At 43.5% G+C, this 21,110-nt stretch overlaps 1 protein-coding gene across 6 annotated transcripts in view; it reads right to left on the bottom strand.

Moving 5' to 3' along the window:
• The window catches only part of LOC147701488 (protein kinase C and casein kinase II substrate protein 3-like), a 267,515-nt gene that overhangs the window by 70,180 nt on the left and 176,225 nt on the right, over positions 1–21,110 (bottom strand). For all 6 annotated transcript variants that reach the window (XM_086930170.1, XM_086930167.1, XM_086930171.1 and 3 more), the window contains exons 4-7: positions 14,097–14,332; positions 12,679–12,834; positions 2,259–2,434; positions 1,032–1,152 (exon numbers count right to left, since the gene is read on the bottom strand). In XM_086930170.1, coding sequence (XP_086786296.1) covers positions 1,032–1,152; positions 2,259–2,434; positions 12,679–12,834; positions 14,097–14,332 — 689 coding nt within the window. The remainder of the gene's footprint in view (positions 1–1,031; positions 1,153–2,258; positions 2,435–12,678; positions 12,835–14,096; positions 14,333–21,110) is intronic.

Here is a 21,110-nt window from a genome sequence, read left to right as displayed (position 1 = left end):
AGCCATTTCCTGTAGTGCTTCCTGAGGGGCCCCTCCAGAGTTCAGTTGCCAGTTGAAACTATTATGTGACCCTGCTCTGAACCTCAGAATAGTTACACATATGCCACAAAGGTCATGAATTACAGCTAAGGGAGACAAGCAGGAGCCAGGCTGGAAGTTAAAATCCATTAATCAGCCCCTAATTCATTATTGTCAGTTGGGGCAGGGCAGGTGTTGTAACTAATTTTGCAACAATGAAAGCACTTAGCAAGTGCAAAAGATCACTAATCAGGGCGCACTAAGGAAGCAGGTGCCAGCTAAAAAAATATTCTGTGACACATTAATCAGCCCCAAATTAATTCAGGTCACTTGAGGCAGGGAAGGTGTGCTTTGCTTTGCCGAAAATAATGTACACTGGACAACCAGAGGGTGTGGTGATGAAACAGAGGGTGGCATGGGTGGGCCAGAGGGTGGCATGAGTAGTCAGAGAGTGGCAGTGGTGACAGAGAGTGGCAGTGATGAAGAAGAGTGTCCCAAACAGGTTGGACACGTAGAAACAACAAGTTCGCAAAACTTGCAACCCGACAGGTAAGTTCGCAAATTGCGAAATTGTAAAAACCCTCGCGAACTGGCAGAAACACGGGCGAACACAAAAAAAAAAAAATCCGCAAATTCGCGGGAATTCGCGGATTTTGCGGATTGCGAGTTCGCAAATCCGCAAATTCGCGGATTGCCAATCCGCAAAATCCGCTCATGCTTACACTATTTGCACCTGTTTTCACTTGTTAGTGTTTTGATGTAAAGCTAGAAAACCTATAGGTGTTTATGCTGATCCGCACCTTTTGCATATATTACCAGAGGTGGCCCTTCACAGTTCCAAGTGGTTTTGCTGCTGCTCGAACGACAACTTTCAAGGTTTAAAACACTTAGCATGGGAAAGTTGATCAATGCTGCAATTGGCGGCGCTCCCCGCTGCGTGAGCACCAGCACAACATTTAAGTAGATCTGGGTCATTGTGCTCATCTATCACCTATTCCAACAGCACGTCTCACCTCAAACTGCGGCCAGTTCATCATCATCCCAGGGCCATGCCTGTTCCGCCACCACTTGAGGTCATCCTGGTCTTTGACCGACACAATGGCCTGCTTCAGAGCCTGATAAACAGCCTGGATGCTGTGGATACAGGAGAGCAATGACAGTGCTGGGGCCCCCTTCAGAAGCCATAGATATGAACAAAACACTTTGACATGAGCCATTAGTTCAACAAATCCACTACCCTCTCACCCCATAGCTGCCTCTCCACAGTAAACCCCTCACTCCGCACACGCTGTTGGTACCATTCTCGCATGGTATAGATGTAAGGTTGGCTACTCTTGTTTAGTGATTGGATACCCCATACCACAGTTGTGCCATCTTGCTTCACTATATATTCCTTGGTCTTTGCTTGACCCAGCGCCAACTCCTTCCCCTTCTACAATGACCAATTCTCATGAGTCCATGATGTCTACTTAATTCATCTCTTTTTACCCTCTCATTCTGTTCCCCCTCATCAGGCTCCTCCTCCATGCTCCCCAAAGTTTCTCATCTCTCTCATTTCACTGCCTCACACTTGTGCTTCTCCCATGAGTCACTTCTCGGCTCCTCAAACTGCAGCACACCTCTATTGACTCCACATAGCTCCGATGAGCTGCCTGCCTTTCTTCTTCCACTACTGTGCCCCTCTCTTGCTTCCATTGCATCCCAAAGTATCTTCTCTCTTTCTCTCTCCCTCTCTTCTTGCCATCGCAAATGTGTCGTCTCACTGCCAAATCTGTACTGCTCTTTCTATTCCAAATCACACAATCGTTTACAGTCCGCTCAAAGCCTCTGAGAAGCATCTTCTACTTTTGCCAAAGGGCACCTCTGGTGGCCCTCTCTGCCTGTCCGGAGTCACTTCACTTCTCTCTGAAACACTAATTCTTGGGACACAACTCCGTTAAAAGTTTCTCCATCTGCAGTTCATGTGGTTCACCAATGCTCCCAGGTTAACTCTCTAGTGGTTACCTCTCCCACCTACAGAGCTGTATTTCTTTCCATGGGTCACCATCATGTACCAGCTGAGCCCCCTCTCTCATCCAACCCCTGCTCCTCCTGAATCCTTTTATCTAACCTACCCCCATGGTGAACACCTTGCGCTCTAATGAGTTGTTTCTTTATCTCACACTTCATAAAATGTTGCATATGCACCAACCAACCCCCTTGGCGCACCTCTCATTCTCCTCCCCCATGCTGTGGCGCACCTCTCGTTGCTGGTGATGTCCAGGTGATCGTGGATGGTCATCAGTGAGTCCTTGAGGAAGAGGATACGCTTCTGCTCGTGCTGCTGGCTCTGCTCAAACACCGTCTCCATCTCCTCCATGTACTTGGGGTTATAGCGGTTCAGGTCCTGCAAAGCCTTCTCATACCTCTGCTTCACCTGGAAGAGTAGGGAAGCACTGACAACATTGCTGACTGACCAGCCAGAACAGCACCCAACACACACCACCACCTACATTCAACGCAGGCAGGATAAGCACAGCAAGACCATGCATTCACCAAGACAAAGATACTTCGGGCCCGATTACGAGTTTGACGGTGCAGCGCCAGGTGCGCCACGTCGCTGCATTGCCAAACTTGTGGTGAGGCTGCCTGTCAGATTAGGAGTTTTCTCCTGTCTGGTGACTTTTTTTTTGGGCATTCCCACGGTGGTGCCTCGAAAAACGGGACCTGCAATGGGAACACCAAAAACAGTTCCTGCACAGCATGGACTGAAAAGTCCATGCCGTGCAGGAACTGGTTTGCATTCACACGTACCCCCCTGAAGATTCCCTGGCGGCTGCGGCGGCCCAACCACCCAACTCATAATAAAGTGGTGGGGAGACCACCACAGCCGCGCCCCCATGAGTCTGGTGGTTCTTGAACCGCCAGACTTTTAATCAGCTCCTTAGTGTCAGATTAATCTATCGGAAATCAAGATATGTCCCCTCGACTGGTCAGTAATTGTTCAGTGGATGGCCTGGGACAGGATCAAGCAGGACGTGAATAATAAAGTTCTCAATTATGTAAACCATCATTGTCAAACCGTTTTCAACCAAACAAATGTATGTCACAATATTGTGGTTTTAATATTGAGTTACCAAAATATTGTATTTAAGGTATGGATTGTTAAAATATCATCAAGGTAAGTATTATTGATTAAAATAATAGATTTAAAATAAAAAATTATAGATTTAAAATGATAGATTTACTAGTCTAAATGCCACGTCTACTTACCTTGACAATATGTTAGTTAGTAGCCAATTTATAAATGCCAACATTCAGAAAGAGGGAGATATTGAAAAATAAATGGGGGAATATATTTTTCCCATTAACTTGCAATGAAGCAGAAGCACATTTAAGAGGGGGGAAGGTAAAATAAAGTCATTTTGGCTTAAAAATACGAGGACTCGCTTGGTTTATGATCTTTGGTGTGTGTAGATGTATTTTTAACGTTCATGCTTGCCCAGCAATCATGACGCTAAAAACCACACTAACTATTACATCTGAATTAACAAGGGGTAGACTTAAAATCTAAGGCAAAAAACTTGAGTAGAATGTAGAGCTCTGCAGGGGATATAAAAAAGTATGTATTGGTTAAAAAGTCTCGAAAGTGTTGATACACAGCCTTATGAACAATTACCATAGCTTTAAAGAAAATCCTGCTTTTAACTGGTAACCAGTGAATCTGATGTGGGATTGGCGAAATATGTGACCTTTTAGAGGTATGAGTGACAGCCTTCCAGCAGCATTTTGTACTACCAGGTTGGTGAAGAAAAGCATCTGTGGCCGAAAGGTGTATGGCATTCCCGTAGAGTAGCCATCATTGAATCAAGGCATTTACTATTGTCACATACTGAACAGGGTCAATGACTGCCAACAATGATCTCAACATTTTAAGTTGTCAAAAAACATACTTTGGGTGTTCAGTGATAGTTTGATGTCAATCATGATGACTACATAACTGGCCAAGGTGGACGCTGTAGGACAGTGGCCCATAGTCTCCAGCCATTCACAGTAAAAAGAGGATACCACATCAGTGGATACCATCAGCAGCTTACAATTCTGTAGTAAAGGCCTGATACACTGTAAGAAGTGGAGAAGTGTGGCTCAATGGTTAGAGCAGACAATTTATAATTGAGGAAAAGTTCCAGCAAGGGATTTTTTTTTAATTTTTTGTTAAAACAATATGATAAAGTCTATATTACTTGAGACTTTTAGACCGAAACAATCAGTCACTGTTGTAACGATTAATTTTTACTTGAGACCTTACAAAAGCTACCACACTAGCCTTGAAAAATTACCCCAGAAGAAATGGTAGGTCTGTTCAACAAATGAAGTTCGAGAAGTAATAAGAAGCAACACAGAAAGTTATTTTTAAAGAAACTTATTATTTATCTCTTCAAATCAGATTCAAATTTTGCAAGGGTTCATGATCAGAAATGATGCACAAAAATCTTAAGTATAAGGAAACGATAAAATCAATCCATCAATACATAAGAAAAAGTCCAGTCTGTAAATGAAAAAGACAATGACTTCTTATAAAAATAAACAGAAAGTCAGATGTAGAGTGTAGACATAGACTGTGGTGTCGACGTTTCGGTCTCACAAGTTTAATCCAAAGACCATCATCAGGACGATAAACTTTTAAATGCAGTACGAATGACCCTTATAGTAAAATAGAGAAAGCACAGTAGATATTTTTGAAGTGCAGTTCGACTTGTGAATTTGTACCCTTAGGGATTCCACAATTTATCCCTTTGTTTAAGATCCACGTATGGATCCAGGTATGTGACTTAATTCTTGGTTAAGGGTCCAACTGCGTTCTGAAAGCGACAGACGCGTAGGCTCGTCAAAAATCGGGTCAAAGGGTCGTTCGCCTTCTTATTACTTCTCGAACTTCATTTGTTGAACAGACCTACCATTTCTTCTGGTGTAATTTTTCAAGGCTTGTGTGGTAGCTTTTGTAAGGTCTCAAGTAAAAATTAATCGTTACAACAGTGACTGATTGTTTCGGTCTAAAAGTCTCAAGTAATATAGACTTTATCATATTGTTTTAACAAAAAAATTTTTTAAAAATCCCTTGCTGGAACTTTTCCTCAATTATAAATTGTCTGCCCGATCCCGCAAGGGTATATTGGGTTACCCACTTCTCTAAATCAATGGTTAGAGCGGCAGACCCTGATGCAGAAGCCTGGCCCGGGACCAGGGTTCAATTCCCGCCTCGGCGGGTCTTGGGCTCAATTTCCTCGGACCTGTTAATTCTCGCCACGGTGCCTATTCTAATCATGGGTCTCACTCTGCAACTCTAGGCAATAGCTTGCTTAATCGCCACAACGGCCCCAGCACGATAGGATGCCGGGCTTCACCTTGGGGGTGCCCAGGAGTGGGCACTTCACAGGGAAAAGCCAGGAAGGGTTCCTCAGTGGTATTCGTAAAAGCGCTGAGAGGCCTCCGGGTAGTCATGCGCTATACAAGTACCTCTACATTTAACATTTTTTAAACCTGCTTGTTACATCCTATTGTGCCATAATGCCATTATTAGGGGAAGTGTACACTCGTTGAAGATAGGGCCTGCAAATTCTCACTTATGGTTGAACAATAATATATAGAGTGTTTTATTGCCAATATATTTGCAATAAATTCCTACGAAATAAAAATATCAAAATAATTAGTTGAAGATGTAAGGTTGGATAGCAATCTGAATTTTCTTTGCTTTTTTCTTCCTCCTTCTTTAAACCTTTTATTAGAGCTTTATGTAGATATCAGTATATAAATGTATTCCCCAATATATTCAAAACAGTTCAAAATATATCCTTTGGTAAATATTGACTATGGTACAGTTTTTTGTTTTTTAAAAGTTTTGTAGACTGAAAGTTCTTTTTTTCTCCTTTTTTCTTCAATCTTCCATTAGAGCTTAATTTAAATAACCAATATATACTTTTCTTTCCAAATATAAACAGAAATACATTTCCTTTGGTAAAAATCTTAATCCTGGTTCAGTTTTTAGTCACTAGAGGTGAATGAATACTAGCAAAGCCAAATACGTACGTGTTTCACCCCCTACATTGGCGTGCAAGTCTGGGAACTTATCAAAACTGAAAACTGAAGAAATACACAATAACTACTGACTTTTTTGTACTTACATTATAGTCCCTTTGTCAAATAGTGGCATGCTATATGGGTGTGAACTGCACCACTGTGAAAACACTGCACATGTAATAGATATCCTGCTAGATGGTGTACTTTTTATTTCATCCTAAACCAATATGTGAAATTTGTGATGGGTGAAAAAATTAAGAAAAAGACTATGATAAAGGATTTATCTATACTACTATTAAAGATTTGTTATATTGCTACTTAATTTGGTAGAAAGTATTAACACCAAAGACAATTGTCTCCTACATTTCTACATTTTAAATGTTGGTTTTAGCAAATTAAGATACAGACATTTTCGGATAAATTATTGATGCCCCGCATTGTAATAGTGGGAGCGAAAAACATGGAAAGGCCCACACATAGAGAGTTACTGGATCATACCATGTATGGTGGGTGGGGCTGGTTGTTTTTTTATTCTGGTTTGGTCCCTGCGGTCCTTGAGTATGTGCTATCTGCTTTTACCTGGGACACCATATTTATTTCTAGAAAGGTGTCCTAGTACAGTGCATGAATACTTGAAAGAAAAAAAATCCAGTCTGTTTAACCTTACTTTTTTGATTATTTTTCTTTTTTTATTTTGTACCATTTTGGAATTTATTGAAAATATATTGGGAATAACACACTCCATATAATACCGTTCAACCATCAGCATCTTAGTTTTGTCAATGTAGAGTTACTTGAAGTTGGGGGACTTCCACAAGCGAATGATGGATAAAGAATTGGTCTGTATACATGTAAATTGAGGTTCCCAAAAGAACAAAGCAATTTAGCTAAAGCGAGCATGTAGATATTAAATAATGCCGGCGATAGGATGGAACCTTAAGGGAACCACCACAACTGAAAGTTCTTGCACTCACTCTGTAAGGATTTGTCTACGATCTGATGAGAAAGATGCAAACAATTCCACAACTTTACTGGAAATACCTATACCAGCCAGCCTTTACACTATGATAAGAGTGATAAATGGTGTCAAAGGCTGCAGACAAATCCAGTACTAGTATGGCACCCGAACCTCCTTTGTCTTCGGGTATACATAGATCACCAATAGCTGAAGTCTCAAACCCCTCAGTGCTCCTGCCAGGTCAAAAGCACATCAGAAACAAGTGTGTTGGCGTATACGTCAATTGCGGGAACCCAGGGGGAGCGAAGAACGAGCTAGTCTCACACGATGGAACGGGCCACAAATTAGGATAGGTAGATAGTGTAGGCGGGGCGTAGTGGTAGGTTATATAGAGCAGTTTTTCGTGTGGGAAGGCATTCACTGCAGCAGGGAAAGGGCGGTTGGGAAGTTTATGTGACAGGAATATTTGTTAGTCAGGTAAGATTTAGGGATTGTATGAACACAATTCATTCTTTTGGCCTTAGCAATGGAAGTTAATGAAGATATTTGTAAAGCTATCAGGATATTATGTGAGGCAGACAGGCAGGACCTACTGAAACCAGGCTTGCTGGGTGAGGTTTGGCTGGGCTTGGAGAGCCCTAAGAAGAGAGCGGCTGGGGGAGTTGCGGCAGTGGTAGCTGCATGTTTGCCTGTAGCGTCTAAAGCAAAAGTAAAACCCGAGCTCAGGGTAAAGGTTAACCAGTTACCTTGTGAGGCAAAGGTGCTGGGTGACTCTTCGGGTCCACGTTGGAGTGTTGCAGTTGAGGGAAAAGAAGTTTTTGTGACCGAGAGAGTGCAGCAGCGGAGTCGTGCTGTTACAAGCTTGAGGGGTAGGCGGGCCATGGGAGAAGCGGCGAGTCGTAAGGGATAAGCCATAATGGGAGCACTAAGGCGTCGTCAACACACAGCGGCGGAAGAAGCATTCAAGGGATGTGGCGATAAGGGACCACAACGAGCGTCCATCGGAGATGGCGGGCCCCTTTCTCATTGGAGGGCCGACGTTAATGGGAAAACGTTGTTTACAACGCGGTGTTCACATCGCACGACCTTTACCACGCTGCCATTACACGCAAGTCGTTACTACGACTTGCGCTGGATGGCGCTGTTGGTTAATGAATATTGTAATTTTATATTCCAACAACTTCCCTACTGTTATGTGGACTGGTGTTGGAATATAAAATTATAATATTCCTCAATCCGCTCCCTCCAACGCAAGTCGTTGTAACGACTTGCGTTGTAATAACCGCGTTGTAAAGTACAGCGATCAAAAAGACCGCGATGTACTGACATACATCAAGGTTAATGTTATGTGCGGCAGAGAAGAGTGTCGGGAAATGCTTGTGCATCGCCCGTCGGTCACTGGCGAGCCAGTAAGGAAGATGAGCCAGCTCACATCCCCGTTTCTCGGCCCTTTGAGGGGCAGGTAGGAGGAGGGATCACCGCTAAAGAAGTGGGAATCTGACACCCCTCCCAAAGCAGAGTTACAGGTCTTACTTGGGTACAATGATTTTAATATAGTTGGCAGAAAGCAATGCAAGTGATTCAGAGCTCCCAGATGTTATAGGAAATGTAGTATTTGTTGATTCCTTTTAATTAGAACATGATTACAGGGTCCGAGCATCCATCCAGTAAAAAGCCACTAAGAAACCAAACCCGGTACTCAGAAGGCTTTTTAGATTAAGGGCAGCATTTTAAGACTTTAGAAAAGGAAAAAAGGTAGAATAGAAATTTAAGGAGTGTGGTCGGAATTTTTGTACTTTTTCAGATTTACACAGGACAAAACAGTTGGTTTCAGGTTTAGGTTCTGAGGAAGATGGAGTTAAGTCAGGTCAGTGTGTGTGGGTGGGGAATCCAGAATTGGTATTATCAAAGGATAAGGGTGATAATATGGTAAAGGTCCTTGGCACTGCTGCATCATTTGGTCAGTGCGGCTTACAGAAAAGGTAAGCAGCAAGACAAACAGAAGAATCGGGCAAGGTGGTTACCAACGGGGCATGAAGCGGCTCTTACACGTGGGTCTGAGGCACAAGGAAGGTCAGTTGAAGATTTTCCTTCCTTGAGGGAGTCTTATAAACGAATGTCTGCAACACAAAGGAGGTTGTATTGTTGTGGAATTGGGGATAGGGAAAGACCCGGAGTAAGTGGTAATGATTATCAAACTGAATATAAGGACATTTTGGATTATGAGAAAGATAGTGAGGAGTTAGAGGAGGGTGAGTTGAGGGAATGGGAGTGTGATGCAAGTGAGAAATGTATATTTGAGAAGAATGGGGCACAGAGGGGAATAATGGAGCAAACAAGTGTTTTTAGTATATTGCAGAAGTCAGGATTGGCGTGACCATTTGAGCAGGATGGACCGAAACTCAAGCAACAGAAACGCGAAGTTAAGGAATTCCAAAGCACCAATTGCCAAAAGGTAAGGCATCGTTGTGGTCTGCATGAGAGAAATCGGATGTTAATACTAATAAAACAAGATCTATTGGTATGGGTGAGGGTAAGCCGGTAAAGGACTGTGGTACTGATACGCAATGGAATATAAAGGACTCTGATAACCATCAGGACAAAGCTAAAGTAAATGACTTGTCAAAAGTTACGTGTTTTAAGCAGATGAAAAAGGATGATGATGATAAAAAAAGATAAATCGAGTGATAGCAGAGATGCTGAGGAGGAGGATAATATCTATAAGAGAATACCATATTTGGGTATTGCAATGCCTTTGGGTTCCCATTTATCAGAGAAAACAAAGAATAGATTATGGAAACATGAGTTTTAAATGATTGCAAAGGGCTATCCAAGCGAAAGAAGGTTCAAAGGAAGAAGAGTGGGAATTACCAAGAAGTCCCAGATTTTCCAAAACTATAGAAAACTGGATATTTGCATTTCTAATTTATGCAAGCATTTATTGTGAGAGACATCAGGATAGAGCAGTGGCAATTTTTAAATACATCTACATCATTTGTAAAGCACAAATGCATTTAGGAGGTTATGCTTGGCTAAGCTATGACGAAGAGCTCAGGGCCAGGGTCAGTCTTCACAATGATAAGCCTTGGGGTGATGTTCACTCTGAGTTATGGCTGCAATGGATGTCATCCACTCAGCCTCCAGCCACGACTCATACAGCAAGTGGCTTAGCGGTCACTAATCGGTCCTTTCATTATTGTCCCACCCAAGCTGGAGTGGGATGGTATGGGAAGGGGCCAGCAACTTATTCAGGATCATGTATGGAATTTCAACAAAGGTATTTGTAAAAGGCAATTTTTGCCGATACAAACACGAATGCTCGCAACGTGGTTGGAAACGTCCACTCACCCAATGTTTTGCAGGATCTAAATTTAGTGATCAAGGGAGAATGCAGGGGGGCAGAGGTCAGTCATTTCAATGTAAAGTATAGAGCTCATACCCCAATTAGAACTGAGGTGTTATCAAATTGATTAAGGTTTTATCCTGATATAGAGGCGGCATTCAAATTACTTTGGGATTGCAAAAATGGATTTAAAATTGGTATCAAGGGCCAAGGCAGAATAGGTGGGCAGATAATCTTAAATCAGCTAAGGAGCTGCAGCATATCATACAACAAAAGCTATGTGCAGGGTTAAAAGCAGGCAGGATAGCAGGTCAATTTTTACAGTGCTCATTTGAAAACTTAATTTTTCCTCGTTAGGCGTAGTGCCGAAGAAAACACCAGGTGAGCACAGACTTATGAACCATTTGTCATGGCCAGAGGGTCAGTCAGCAAATGATTTTTATTTCTCAAGCGGATGCTAGTGTATCTTATGCATCAGTTGATGATGCTTTGAAATTGGTAAAATTGGCAGGAAGAGAGGCAGAACTTGCTAAAAGTGGTATACAATCAGCCTTTAGACTTTTACCTATACATCCCACTGATTTTGAATTGCTTGGCATGAATTTTGGAGTTGCCTTTTATGTAGACAAGGTCCTTCCTCTGGGATGTTCAATCTCATGCGCTTTATTTGAGACATTTAGCACTTTTTTAAAATGGGTTTTCAGAGTTTAGTGGTCACAATCTGGTTTGTCACTACCTGGATGACTTAATGTTTATTGGTGCAAGGACTACCTGGATGACTTTGTTTATTGGTGCAAGGAGCACAGATCAGTGTGGGAAAGTTCTACAAAAATGTCAAGACATGGTAAAAGATCTCGAGGTGCCATTGGCCTGGAAAACACGGAGGGTCCAAGCTCCAGGTTGACATTTCTGGGTATTGAAATAGACACTGTGGAAATGTTAGCTAGGCTCAGGAGAAAGGATCTTTCTTGCTGTCAGTAGTAAATGACTTGCAGTACCTAATGGTAGGTTATATAGGGCAGTTTTTTGGGCCGGAAGGCATTCGCTCAGGCAGTGCCATGGGCGGTTGTGAAGTTTATGTGACCCACCCAACCCTTTTTTGTGTTACTTAAGAATTTCTTCTTTTATTTTAAGTTATATGTTTAAGAATTTTAAGTGAGCTTGTCATTTGTGCAGGCCTGATTATTCGGAGGTTGAGGTTAATCTGCCACTATAATATAGGTTTTAGCTTTTGAGTCTAGTTATGTGTTTTTTTGGGGGGGTGAACAGTCTGGAGCAAGCTTATCCATCCCTCAGGGGGAAGGACAGAACACCGGGGAGGTGAAGAGTAAATGATGTGGCTTTGAACAACACTAGAGCATATCACTTGAGAATGCTTGATGGGTGGAGATCATGAGATTGGGGTATGCAAGGAAAAGGCAGGGAGAAGGAAGAATGGGGAAAGGTGGAAGACCATGGGGTTTTTATTGAAGCAATGTTGAGCTAATTGGGGAGTTTAAGGGTGGAGGGAACCATTCGAATTTCAAGTGTTCGTGTGGTTGAGTTGTTTACGATGTTTGTATCCAGGAAGTTTATGCTATATACCTATCTTAATAAAGTGGCCTTTTTTTCTAATAAAAGGAGTACTGGTATGTGACTTATTGTGCGAATGATGAGAGTGGTACTTTTGCAGGTCAATATTAAAACCATGATATTGTGATGTAAGATATCCAGGTGAAAACGTTTCTGCCAAATTGACTTTATGATGCATATGTCCTTTCGGTTTATCTGCATTCTTTATACAGGGAGTGTCCCCATGACGCAGAATAGATGCCACTCCCCTGCCTCTCTTTTGCCTACTTGCATCTTTTCTGTTGTCCCAGAAGACAGAGCTGGTCTGCTTCTTGCTCCAGATGCCTGGTGATGTGTCTCCACAGCAGAGCAGGGCCATACACTCCTAGTCCCCTTTCTATGTCCTCTGCTCGAGCTATAAGAGGAACTCATGATGCACTGCTCATCTGTCTTAGTGCTGTCCTTTCCTATCACGGTGCAGCATGGTGAATTACTTGTCATTATGGGTGTTGGTTATATCACTGATACTGTTACTGTTTGTTTAACCACAGCCTTTTAGTCCAACGCATATAATACCAGTTGGTAAGCCAAGTGTTGTCAAACTGACTACCCCCGTGGTCATGCGACCTTTAAGAGGCACTGGTCAAAGGGGAGGATTTTCCACATTCCCCAATAATTCGGTTAGCTTGTTTGACCTAGAGAAGAGGGACCTGGAAGTAAGGTGGCTGACTGGTCAAAAAGGATGCCTCACCTTCTCCGTGACCTGGTCACACTTCTCGCGCTCTTCTTGCAGCTTTCTCTGCTTGTCGACGGACACATCCGGGTTACCCTTGCTGTTGCTGTCTCTCATCGTCGCCACCTGCTGTTTTTTGCATGCTTTGTGGTACGCATTCTTAGACTTTTCCACCTGCAGTAGAAACATAGAGTAATGGTAGAAGGACCTGGGCATGGCTGATTTAACTTAGCCCTCTTTGCATCACCCCTGCCATTTCTTATCACATACATTTATTGCACAACATCATGTCGATTTGCTCACTTATTAAGAACCCTGTGCCATTCCGTAGTCCCCCCACATTTTCTCCTCAGTGAGGCCTGCCTGACGCTGGTAATGAGGGCGTTATGATTTGTTAGTCAGCTCCTGTAAAATCTTTTTAGTGCTCCCTAAACTCTTGCAGGATTTCTCATACTGGTTTCGTCAGTATTGCATTTTAATAACTTTTGATTTCGTGTTCTCCTTGTGTGGTGTGTGTTTTGTGAGTTGAATGTAGTTTATTTTCCAGCATGTCTTTTACACATTCTAATATCGCACACTCAACCAGGGGGTGTCAGCAGGCTGTTTAGGGAACTGGCTGAAGTTTTTCAACCACTACCCTATACTTTTTACAACTTTGTTACTTTACTGATATAGCATAGGGAAGTCATCAGACAGGTCTAGCCCCACTACATGAAAGTGGTTGTAGGACATGCCCACAGTGGCATAGCGAGGGTGCCTTGAGCCCTAAAACAAATTAGGAGAGTGGTGGAAGCCCCTCAAAGATGTGGCCACTGTGCCCTATGCACCTGCTGAACTGTTTATAGCTAAACCACTGCCTACCCAGGCAGTGTGAATCTAGAGATGTTCCAGCCGGCTGCTGCCTCTGAAAGGCCAGTAGAGCTAGGACAAAGTTAGATTTGTGGGTAAATGGCGAGCTCCAGCCCTAGCCACTAGCCTTCAACAGATGCCCGCTGACTACTGATCCCCCTGTTTTCCCTATAGCATGGCCGGACTTAGGAACCAAAAGCAGCCCTGGAACAAATGCTCAACCCATACCTGCTCCCTTCATCTCCTCAAGCAGTCTCTTTATTTCCATCCACTCCTTCTCTTCTTCTCTTCTTTCTCTCTTCTCCATCTCTGATCAATTTCTCTCTACCTTCCCTACAACCCACCCACTCTTTCTCTCTCATGAAGCCTCCTTGTGTCTGCTGCTATCCACCTCGGGGAGCTTTGGAAAGTGACAGAGGCACCAGAAGTGGCCCTGGGCTTTCAAAACCGGCCCCTAGGGGTTCCTGCCCATCAGGAAAATGCCGAGTGTAATATAAGGCCTGTTTGGCCTTTCTCTATAGACCTGTCCACTTCTTACAAGGTCACCTGTACTCCTCCATCGTGTGTCCCCCCCAGATTCAACTCACCTTTTTGAACTTTTTAACCCAGGGCTTCTGTGCCTTGAAGAACCCGTTCTCGAGCTCGTATGACTCCTTGAAGCCACCGAAGAGTTTCCGGTGGTAGGCGTCCTTCTGCCAGTTCCGGATCCTGTCGCCATCGTCGATCACCAGCGTCTTCTGGATGCCCACGTGCAGGTCGCTGAGGCGCTCCGCTGCAGTCATGAAGGCCTGCCATGCCGTCAGCAGCGAGCCATACATGGGACCTAGGCAATGATGCAGGAACAATTTTCAGAGTGGGAGTGCTGCCATCAATGTTACATCACTCATCTTATAAGGATTGTAAAAAATTCAAAAGTCAAACAAAGAATATGCGTAGCAAATCTGCCACGCCCACCTAGCACGGTATAGAATGTAGCTAGTGGTGCATTTTGGAGCACACGTCACATATATTTGGCATGGTCATACAGCATATCTTTACTGATAAGAACATACTGTGAACAAACAATAATGTGTGTAAATTGATTTTCAGTACATATTTGTAATTTGCGCATCACTGTTAAGGTGACTTGGTTTTGTCTGATCCTATTAAAATCTGTTTCCATCACACTTCAGAATTACAAAAAAAGCACTTAATTTGTGCTTTCCTAACTCCTGATATATTTTGCAATATTTGTACAGTTGATTTGCAAGTATTTAAATGTTGTTTCTTAGAAAAAATTACGTCCTACAGCCTTTCTTTTCACACCAGCAAGATTGTCATAGTTCACTTTACAAATTATTCCCAGTTTGTTGTCAGAGACAGAAAAGTAAACACCAGTCTCTATGTTAAAAAAATAAGCCGCAATCTTTCATGGCCCCAATCTTTCATAGCCCCTGCCATTCAATACACAGTCAATATGACAAGATAAGAACAAAGGGCCTTATTTACAATAAAGTAACGCAGCTCGATGCCGCAAGCCATTTGGCTGTGCCACGCTGAGTCACTTTCAAAGCACAGGAATGTGTCATATTTGCAACAATATGATGTATCCCTTAGCGCTACCCTGAGATGGCACACGATTGGCTGCTATGTGCCAAGGCAGGTGCAAGGGTGCCTGCGTTGCGGGGATGACTGTTTTTGTGCAGGAATGAATACCTTCCTGCACAAAAACAATCACAAGAGGTGTTTTCCTCTTTCTATATGAGCTGCAGAATGCAGCACACATTGATAAGGTAAATAAAGGTATTTCTCCTCGTTGTGCCTCCTTACGCCTCGTCTGGGGCAGCCCAGGATTCCGACACATTCCCAGGTTTTCAAAACGTTGTAAATCTGGGAATTCAGCAGAATACATGGGTGTTGCATGGGAACACCCACAGTAACACCCAAGGTGCACCCCTTTCACGCAAACTGCTGTGTGAAAAGATGCTGTATTTACAAGGCCACATAAAGCAGCGCTGGGTGGCTTCACGTGGCCTTGCCAATATGGAGCAGCACAGTGCGCTGTCGGTACATCTAAAAAAGTGACACACCTACGGCGCAAGAGGCTTGTAAATATGCCTCCTAATTTAAAGGCATCTTCATCTCTCATTCACCTTCCATTCTCTAGCATTATTATTTTGGGGACGCTGCAGCACACCTACTTCCAGCGCCTATGGACGTAGGGCAGGATGATCTACGTTAAATGTCTACTCCTGCCCGCTTCTAAGGTCAAGAGTTGCGCCAGCCAGAACAGGGACCACACTGCGTGGGAACTAACGATGCATGCAAAACAGACACCAAAAATACTGACTGCAAAATCAAGGTATAAAAAACATTCGTGCTACATGAATATTGCTCTACTAGAATGATGAAATTGCTCTGGACCCACAACTAATAATTTGCACAAAAATATAATTAGAATTTAGTTAGAATAGTAAAGTAATCCCGTTCTGCAGTAGTTGGGAAGTGAGATTTTATTGGATTTAGGAATCTAAAGCAGATTGGAATGGTTGTTGGGAGTATGTATTTAGACAGTGTATGTTTTGAGTTTGTTTTGCAGACTTTGTGGTTTTTGTGGAAGTTGTAATATATGTAATTAAACTGTGTTGTCAGTCCTCCACTAAAGGCATTCATTACATTCCCCACAGGTCTACAAGCGATTCCATTAGCAGGGAAGCACTACAATCACTGCATTCATTCATTCTTTCATTGAGATGGGGACTACAGTTCTCCGTGTTCAATTCATTTAGAAATTCACAAGGAAACGAATAATAATCCAGTGTATCACTAGGTGGCGGTGTTGGCCAATAAAAGGTCATGCCCAATAACAGTACATTTACTAGGATAGGAAAAAGAGGGGCAGAAAACATTCTCAACGAGTATCAACCAGCACTTATCAGCTTCCACCCAGAGGCAGCCTTGCCATGTGCCACGCATCTCGCATTAGAATAACGCATTTCTGGGAATTTTCACGAATTTCTGCAATACCTGAGATTGTCACGCAAAAGAATCGTGTTCTGAAGTAAAACCGTGAAGTTCCAGTTTCTTGCTTTGCTGGGACTGAAGCATGAGCTCTGATTACTTTTTTCAAAGGTCACAAGATGACGCTGGTGTAACTCATATCCAAGCCAAAAGAAGGTCAGAGATTTGAGGACCAAAACACAAAACCACTCACCCGCCTAACCATAGTATCAAACAGATGTGGATGTCCAGCTGCAAAACAAAGCTTCTACATACATGCCACACACAAGCAATCTGAAACCTTGACAGCAATGCCAGAGTCCTTTTACAAGCGGCCTCGCCCCAGAAAGCAGGCCAAAGTAAAAGTTTAATATTTGCAGCTTCTGTCAAAGCCAAAATGTGCCAGTGGAAAAACTCTAAATAATGCTATGTCTTTATACGTGACCTTGTTAGTCAGAGACTGGCACCGCCAGGGTTTTTGAGGGGCTGGTGTAAAACATTTTGTGGCATTCCCCTAACCACTGTACAAAAATGCGTTTTGTGAGACAGTCCGTTTTAGTTATTAATCAATCAACCAACGGTTTTCTAAAGTACACAGCAACTCAAAGAGTGTCCCGGCGCTGCATAAACTAATTGACCACCTGCACCAAAAGCAAATTAGTGATACGCCACTTCATACAGCCAGGCTTTAAGGTTGGTTTTAAAGGCAGGTTCGTCCTTCAACGCCCGTAGGTGGGAAGGAAGCGATTCCGTGCGGTGGTGGTAAAAAAAGAAGGAGCCACCCAATTGTTCCTCTTTATTCTCAAGACAACTGCCAACCAGTGCTTTATTTGAGCCAATGGTTTCCGGAGCTTGGCACCGGAACTTAATTGTCAACACCGGGACGTATAACAGTCTGCCACATGGTGGCGCTGTATATCTAATTTAAAGATAAGGGTAACAAAAGTTGCTTATTCTTTCAATATTCTTTAAAAATTAGTAATACCTGCCGCTCACGCCGTTTTTATAGCACTGGGGTCCTGGAATACTCTGAATTGTCACAGTTGTAGGAGTGTGATGGTTAGTAGCTGTACTGACAGCGACGACTGGGGCAATAGGTGTTGCAAGCTGCAGCGGCCTCCTGACGAGGCTCTGGCACTTATTTTTTTACAAAATTAAGTACTGCCGCCAACATGGCGTCAGAGAAACGCAGGGGTCTTGCTGAATAGTATGGAATGATCCTCTTGGCCTGGAACAGCGACCCTGCCTGATAGAAGGCTCTGTGGGCCAACATAAGCCCCTCAAACCGCACTCTCTCCTTGATGGGCAGCCAGTGCAGCTCTTTGAGGTGATGATGGATATGTTAACCATTCAGCAGTTTCAATAGAAGCCGAGCAGCAGCATTCTGTACCAGTTGGAGTCTCCTACATTGATATGCCGATAGGCCCCAATATGGAGAGATAGCGTAGTCAAGCAGAGAAGTGATAAGGGCATGTATTACTATCTTCTGATACTGGAATGGTAACAGATACAAACATTTCTTTAGTTAATTTAAAGGTCCAAAGCAAACGCTGAACACGCCATCCACGTGTGGGCCAAAAGAAGTTAAGTTTGTAAATTGTACCCCTAGATTCTGTGGAATGGTGGCAAGGGCTGGCAGGGACAGCACAAGACTAGGCCAGATTCGCCATCCCAAATGGGGGAGGCATGCCGAATAGCAGGATTTTTGTTTTGCTCATGTTACCCTGCAGATTGCTCAGATGCATCCATTGGAACATGGGCGTAAGGCAAGCCTTGAAACTACTTAAGGCATTGGAACATTTCTGTCCAAAGTAGGGACAATCTGAGTGTCATCAGCGGATGATTCCACCAGTACAGCCACATGGGTCTTATAAATATTAAACAGTGCCGGAATCAAAGCAGAGCCCTGGGAAACTGAACTTTAAAGGCATAGATTCAGAAGCATAAGGTGACATCCAGACCAATTGACTTCTGTCAGACAGAAATGATCGGATCCAAGCCAGCACGAATCTACTTATGCCTATATTTTCCAGCCGTTGTAGAAGAATGGAGTGAGACACTGTATTGAAAGATGCGGATAGATCTAAAAGTAGCAGTGCGACCTGTTTTCCTTGATCCACCGCCAGCTTAATAGTGTCAGTGTCTTCCGCATGGCTGGATTCCGTGCTGTAACCTGGGTGGAAGCTCGATTAAGAAGAATGCAGCAGATGGTATTGTTCTGAGTAGACAATTGGGAACTAACCAACTTCTTCGGTATCTTAGAAAAAGCAGGCAGTAAAGAAATAGGTCTAATGTTAGCCAAAATGTATCTATTAGCTGATGTCTTCTTCAGCAAGGGAATTAGTTTGGCTTGTTTCCAGCATCTAGGTACCGGGCTCAGTCTATGGAACTATCTAAAAGGAGGTTGAGGATGGGGTTGATTACTTTATGGGGTAGCCGCAAGAATATGAGGAGGTCACGGGTTGTCTGGCCTGCCGGCCTGCCGGACTTAAAAGCCTTTAAAGCTTGTTCAGAGTCTTCCAACGAAAAGGACGCAAACTCTCGTAAAGAGTAAAAAGAAGTCTTCGCCAAGATCACAAACTGAACTTCTAACCTGCCCATGTCAAGGGAACCATCAAGGCCGGTGGTGTTAACCTCATCGATGCTTGAGATATTCTTCTCCTGTGCTGGGCCATAATAGAACCTGGTGTGGTCATAACGAGCTCAGCTCGTCATGAGCACACGAGCACCGTACCTCATGACGAGCTGAGCTTGTCATGAGCATCGAAGGGGCTAGATGCATCTACAATGCCCCTCATTTTGTTGCCAAAGAAATCAGATAGCTCTGTGCACATAGTTTAGGACAGGCCTCTAATGGCTGTTGGAGCGCATCAGGGCGAGTGAACTTTTTCACAATCTTAAAAATATCTCTCGATTTACAGTCAGATTCAGACATTCAATTGGCAATGAAGTCCACTTGAGCCTCTTAATTGCTCGATGCTAATCATTTAATGCTTTTTTTGTAATGTTCCTTATCTGAAGACAGGTCGTTTTTTTCTCCAACCTCTTTCAAATCTTTTACATTGCTTGCCCAGCTTCCAGAGTTCCTCGTCGAACCAAGGAGCAGATGGACGTCTGCCCTTAGAAAACGCAGACCTTTCCTTAATAGAAGCAACAGCATTTGCCATTTGCAGAAACCAGGCATTGTCTGCCCGAGAATCATCCTCAATATCCATATACCATGAGTAGACATTATCTCTGAACCAGGAACTTCAGCCCAGTTTCTATAAGGTAGAGCAGGAATAATCCCGCTACCTAACGGACCATGGGGCATATTATCGCTGGCCTTGCTTAGCGATACATTTTTTATCGTAGGCTATCTCTGGAATGTATCACCCTGGTAGCGCGCTATTAACAACGCGTTTCTCCAGGGCGATAAAAATTCCAGAGATAGCGAGGTTATCGCCGTTTTGCAGGGAACATCGCTGGTTTTCCAGCAATGTTCCCTGCAAAACGGCGATAACCTTGCTGATACGACCCTTTGGTCGAATCAGCATAATCCACCCCCTATGTAAAGCATAGGTAAGTCTGGATTTTAGCAGACATTAGATTTCGGCGAAAACTGCTGTTTTCACCAAAATCTAACGTGCTAAAATCCTGTGGGCTGCCTTGTGAATATTGCTATGTGAACATCAGTGATATTTGCAAGGTAGTCAATCCGGGGAACGCCCAGTGATGCCCACTTTGCATCTCATTAGGCATTGGGAAAAAGGGTGCTAACATGCGATTATGCATGTTAGCACCCTCTTACAAATAGGGCGATATTTTTATCACCGAAAAAATAGCTTCGAGAATATGATCGGCGGAATGGGTAGGTTGATTTACTAATCATCTGTAAATAGTAATAGTTATCCTGCATGTTACACTTCATGTGCAAAGGTGCTGGCTTTGAGAGTGGGGGAGAGGGCTGGTAACATGAACTCACGAAAGCCATAAGCCCTGATTGTGAGTGATTCACAAGCAACAAAGGTTCCCTTGGAAGAAGCTTTAACCCCTTCGATGCGAGGGATATTCCCCCGCTGTGCTGGGGGGGAGAGGGGCGCGCACAGCGCTCACATGCTCATGACGAGGGGCTAAAGGCCAACATTCCTGTGGCAAAACAAGCTGTATCACTCATCTGTGTTTGACGGCACAGTGTACTTCATTACAGTAAATCATGCCAGGTATACAATGCATGAAATAGGTGCTCCTATATGCAGAGCAGTGAGAGTAATCGGCAGTGCTTAATTTGTAAAACAATAAGTACCGGGCCCAAAAGTATGTTGATAAGCTCATGGCCATCGCTGCTGAATGTCAGGGGTGCTGGATACCAAGGCTGCGTAGTCTTGATTCCACCTCATGCCTTTGAATCCCCCATTAGACACTCTCTGCCACTTCATCCCACTCTTCCAGGTTCCTGCTTTCTCCCTTTGTCACTGTTTTTCCCTCTTTCTCTATCTCCTTTAACACTTTTGTGTTTTAGTTTTCTTGCTGTAGACCAAAGTTTGTTGAGGAAAAACAAGTACTGGTCCCCAAAAATGAGTGGCGGTGGCCCCACCACCAACCACCGGCTCAGATTGTACACTGGAGCTCAATGACAACAG

This window comes from Lissotriton vulgaris, chromosome 7 (assembly GCF_964263255.1).
Source record: "Lissotriton vulgaris chromosome 7, aLisVul1.2, whole genome shotgun sequence".
In the NCBI taxonomy this organism is placed as follows: domain Eukaryota; kingdom Metazoa; phylum Chordata; class Amphibia; order Caudata; family Salamandridae; genus Lissotriton; species Lissotriton vulgaris.
The sequence above is the reverse complement of the archived record's forward strand: the minus strand, read 5'-3'. Positions and strand labels throughout refer to the sequence as shown.